The sequence below is a fragment of the Cicer arietinum genome, chromosome 1, assembly GCF_000331145.2.
Source record: "Cicer arietinum cultivar CDC Frontier isolate Library 1 chromosome 1, Cicar.CDCFrontier_v2.0, whole genome shotgun sequence".
NCBI lineage: Eukaryota > Viridiplantae > Streptophyta > Magnoliopsida > Fabales > Fabaceae > Cicer > Cicer arietinum.
The window spans coordinates 14,840,754-14,845,055 of record NC_021160.2 but is presented as its reverse complement, the minus strand read 5'-3'; the positions used below and the strand labels follow the sequence as shown (position 1 = coordinate 14,845,055).

The 4,302-nt window shown below is 32.9% G+C and overlaps 1 protein-coding gene across 2 annotated transcripts; it reads right to left on the bottom strand.

The window, feature by feature from the left end:
• Positions 1-1,187: 1,187 nt before the first annotated feature.
• Positions 1,188-3,004, bottom strand: LOC101508948 (glycylpeptide N-tetradecanoyltransferase 1). Of its 2 annotated transcripts, none has more exons than XM_004513382.4 (2): positions 2,788-3,004; positions 1,188-2,692 (listed from the first exon to the last, which is right to left on the bottom strand). In XM_004513382.4, the coding sequence occupies exon 2, from the start codon at positions 2,654-2,656 to the stop codon at positions 1,343-1,345; it is 1,314 nt and encodes a 437-aa protein (XP_004513439.1). In that variant the 5' UTR covers positions 2,657-2,692; positions 2,788-3,004; the 3' UTR covers positions 1,188-1,342. The 2 variants fall into 2 exon arrangements, with proteins under 2 accessions (XP_004513439.1, XP_073220975.1); XM_073364874.1 differs by having other exon boundaries at positions 2,783-2,990.
• Positions 3,005-4,302: the final 1,298 nt, after the last annotated feature.

Sequence of the window (4,302 nt, the reverse complement as noted above, 5' to 3'; positions counted from 1 at the left end):
AGATGCATTGATTCGAGCTTTTTATGAATCATTGAGTCGGCTTTCACTCTATGAAACATCACTGAATGACACTTCAATGAACTTTATTTGATGAAAACACTCCACCAATCAGCACCCTTTATGATAGCCCTTGTTGAAAAGTCAACTCTCTCAATGAAAGAACAAATATTAAGAGGATAACTCAAAGAGCTCAAGCCAAAAATGCTCCATACAGTGTTTTGTTAATTCAACCTGTGATTTGGTTAATATTGATTATAGAAGTGTTACTCCACAACAATATTTACTTCATATAGTATAGTGCAAATAATGTTTTTTCATAGACTTGCGGGCCGGCTATTACTATTCAAGATCTTGTTCTTTTTTGTTTTAATAGGACAATAACTTCGAACTCATCCCAGAACGTTTCTCATCCCAATATTTTGGGGACAAGTCAAAGTTATTCCTAACTCTAGTCGTATATATAAAAAAAAATCGGTTTGTTTATCCAACTTTCTCTTATATATAGGAGTAGGACCGAAGGTAATATACAACAATGCAAAAGTTAACCATGCACCACACGACATGGAATCAAATTCCAAGCAGTAACATCACACAGTTACCAATCTCGACTATTTGATATAAATTAAAACTAATTTTGTAACTACAACGAATTCAACGTTTTTACATCAATAATTAGGTGATCCTCACAATAAGGCACAACCTTTATGCAGTTACTTTTAACCTAGCAGTTGGAAGGGTGATTTTATTTCTAACATGTTCATAAAAAGACATCCCTTGCATAGAGAGCTAACTTATACCTTTCCTAATGATGAAGTCTACTAAAAATCAAAAGTAGATGCTGATAAATCGAATGTGAAAACAGTAAATTAATCAATAAAATTCTGTTTAGATAGACATCAACACCTCATAAACATCGAAATGGATCAAATATGATCAAATGAGAAAACAGACGGCCAGCCATACTCATGAGCAACAAAACATATGCAGCCAAACAGCAACTCAACAGAGAATTTTAGAAGAATTGTAGGCAAGTTCTTTCAACTTATAAAAGGCAATAACGCATAAAGAAATATGAGGTCAGAATACAGCGAAAAGGAAACTGAAGCAGCAGACTATAACAACAACATGATTTTGCAATGTAAGCATATTAGCAGAAAGTCACCAAAAAATAAGCTCTCTCACAAACATACCCTGCAATAATATGTTAAATTGCCAATATTTTAATGGAACAATAAATGGTGTTGAGTTCAAACAACAAACTACTAATAAAACAAAACAAATGAAAGGTTTTTTTTTCTCCAAATTGCATAACAAAACCAAAATTGAAAAAACATACATCAGGCTATAAGAGCACAAGCCCAAGTTCCGACGGTCTCAAGGCATTACGAATCCTATAGTTGTACAAGTAGTAGTGAAGCTGTCCATCTCCAGGTCCAAACTTGAGCTCTTTAAGGAAACCCTCATTTTGCATTACATCCAAAGCATTGAACACATCAAAATCCTTCTGCTTCGCCACAATCAGCGCATCATTCATCAACTGAGACAGCGGAGTTTTAGTCGCCACGTTATAATAAGAATAAGCAGCTTTCAAAGTCGAGTAACTCTGATTCCCAAGTATCGAAGAAGGCAGCGTGTAAAAACTACAAAAATCAGTAATCTCATGGGTTTCAGGACTCTCAACCAAGTAACTATCCACAACATCCTCATGTGGAAGAAGCCAATGTTCAACATCATTTTCATCGAAATCAGGCGCAACAACAAACTGCCCCAAGTAATTCCTAAGCAACCGCGTAACCGCAGGAACATCCCTCAGCTCCATTTTCCTAAACCCATTAGTAACAGTCGAATCAGGCAACTTATAAAGCTTAATAGTTCTACTCATCGTCATCCTAGCACCGAGCCTCGAAAACCCAACATCAATAAGCTTCTTCGGGTTCAACGATCTATGCCAATACTGACAAGTAGCAACCGGGGTCGGAAGAACAACCCCAGCCGTATAAGCTGCTTGCCAAATATCCTCCAAATGTACCCTCCTAGTAACTTCTTTAATCATAACAGGTGCAAGTCTTTTCGATCTAAGTTTCTTATGAACACATAAAAAATTAATCTCAGCCATTTTAACAACCTTATCATTAACCCTAATCCTAGCAGGAATACCAGTTATAAAAGCAACCAATTTCTTTGACCCTTTAGCGCGAACACCGATATGCCAACTCTTATAATAACCAGGAACACGCAAAGCCCATGTAAGAAACTCTTTTGAATAATTAAACCTAAACATATTCTCATCATCCTCAACATAATTGTTCTTCAAAAGAAGATAAACCTCATTACATGTTTCTTCAGAATCCATGTCACATGTTGTCCATTCATAAGCACTAGGAAGATTATAAGGCTCTTGTTTCACTTCTGATAATGGTGTTGGTGGTTCAATTGGTCCTTCAGGTAAATTTGTGTCTCCAACATCTTTGTACTGACCAACAGGCTGTGTTTCCCAAAATTTGTGTTTTTTGCTTACAGACATTGAATCTTGAAAACTCCGAACGATGTTCTCCAACGAGGTGTCGTCGTTGTTGGAATTGGAAAGTTCAGAGTTTTCATCGATTAGATCTGGTTTTGATTTTGATGACTCGGATTGGGAATTGTTGTCGTCCATTGTCGATTAGGTTACAAAAATCGCAAATTCGCAATGCTGATGAAAAATCAAAAGATAAATAAATTGAAATTGAAATTGAGAGAGAGAGAGAGAGAGAGAGAGAGAGAGAGAGAGAAAAGGGACAACCTTACCTTGATATTAACGACGAAACAATGTGGTCGGCAATGAATTGAAAATCGAATTTTGATGAATGAAAGAACGAAGATGAAAATAGTGATGAAGTAAATGACAGTTTATTAGATCGCGTTGTGAAGAAGGAGTAAAAAATTGTGAGAAATAGGGTTAGTTTGGGGAATAGCGTAAGTATCTGATGATGACGATGGGGTATGTCGAAAAAGCGTGACAGGCCACACAAGGGAGTTAGTGCCGTACAACAATTAATATTGAGGGAATAAGGGCTTATTAATGTTGTGTCATGTGATTGATTCACAAAAAACATATAAATAAAAGAGATAGTATATTATTTTTATTAAATTATATCATAGGTATTAATGCATTAATAATGTCGTAAGTAATATGAAGATATATTGTATTGAAAATTGAAAGAGTTATTATTTTGTTATAATTGTTTTTTTATAAATGATTAATTATTATTAGACGGAATGAGAGTAAAATATACAAGAAAATGGTGAAATAGATAATAATATAATTTATAAAATAAATAATGTCACATGAGTCTTATTTATAAAATATAAATCTTGTAATTTATAAATATATGAATGATCACATTAATATAATGGAAACCACTAGCAATTAGTATTGCTCCCTAGCAAATATTAAATCATCTACTAATTGATGTCATAAATATTAAAGAACCTAGAAGACTAAAAGAAATGGATATTCACTGATATAAATATTCATAACACTCCATCTTGGATGTCCATTGAGGATACGTATCACTAAAATCTTACTAAAAAAAATCTAATAGAACAAATCCTAGTAAAAGAAAAAAGAGTACAACATTATTTCTGCGTGAAAATTACCTTATTAAAAATCTTATTAGGAAAATCCTGTGGGGCAAAATAATGTTGAAGAAAAAATGCAATACACATTTATTTATCCCTTCATTGAGACAATTATATTTGAGATGGTGAATGTCAATTAATCTTTGATACTAATTGCTCAAAAACTTCACTTGACGATGACTTTGTAGAAATATTTGTTCTAACTCATTTGTTATATTTTTCTCCAAATTAGTTGTGCATGCATATTACCAGTAAGTTTTTTGTATTTATAGAATCACATATCTTAACAAAATTGAATTTTTGACTTGCCTCGTGTAATGATAAAATGTCATTACGAGGATTACACAAATAATTTACATATAGAAGGTAACAGAATTTATGTTTGATTTTGTTTCAATGTCTTTAAGTGGTTAAGAGTTATATATTGTAAATATATTTGCAACAAATAATATATCAAAATATGCACAATTAACAATGTTTCATATTGTCTCTGAATTGAACTAAAATATGGTACTTTAGGACCAATTAGTTCTTCGTCATTTTCTCAAGTTCTAAAACCAATATTTGTTCACTCCTAGTGACCTTAAAACCATTGGAGTACACTGTACACAAAAAATGTGATTTGTCCGTATAAAACCATATTAGTACTTTTGTTATATAAATTTTATGATTTATTCAAAT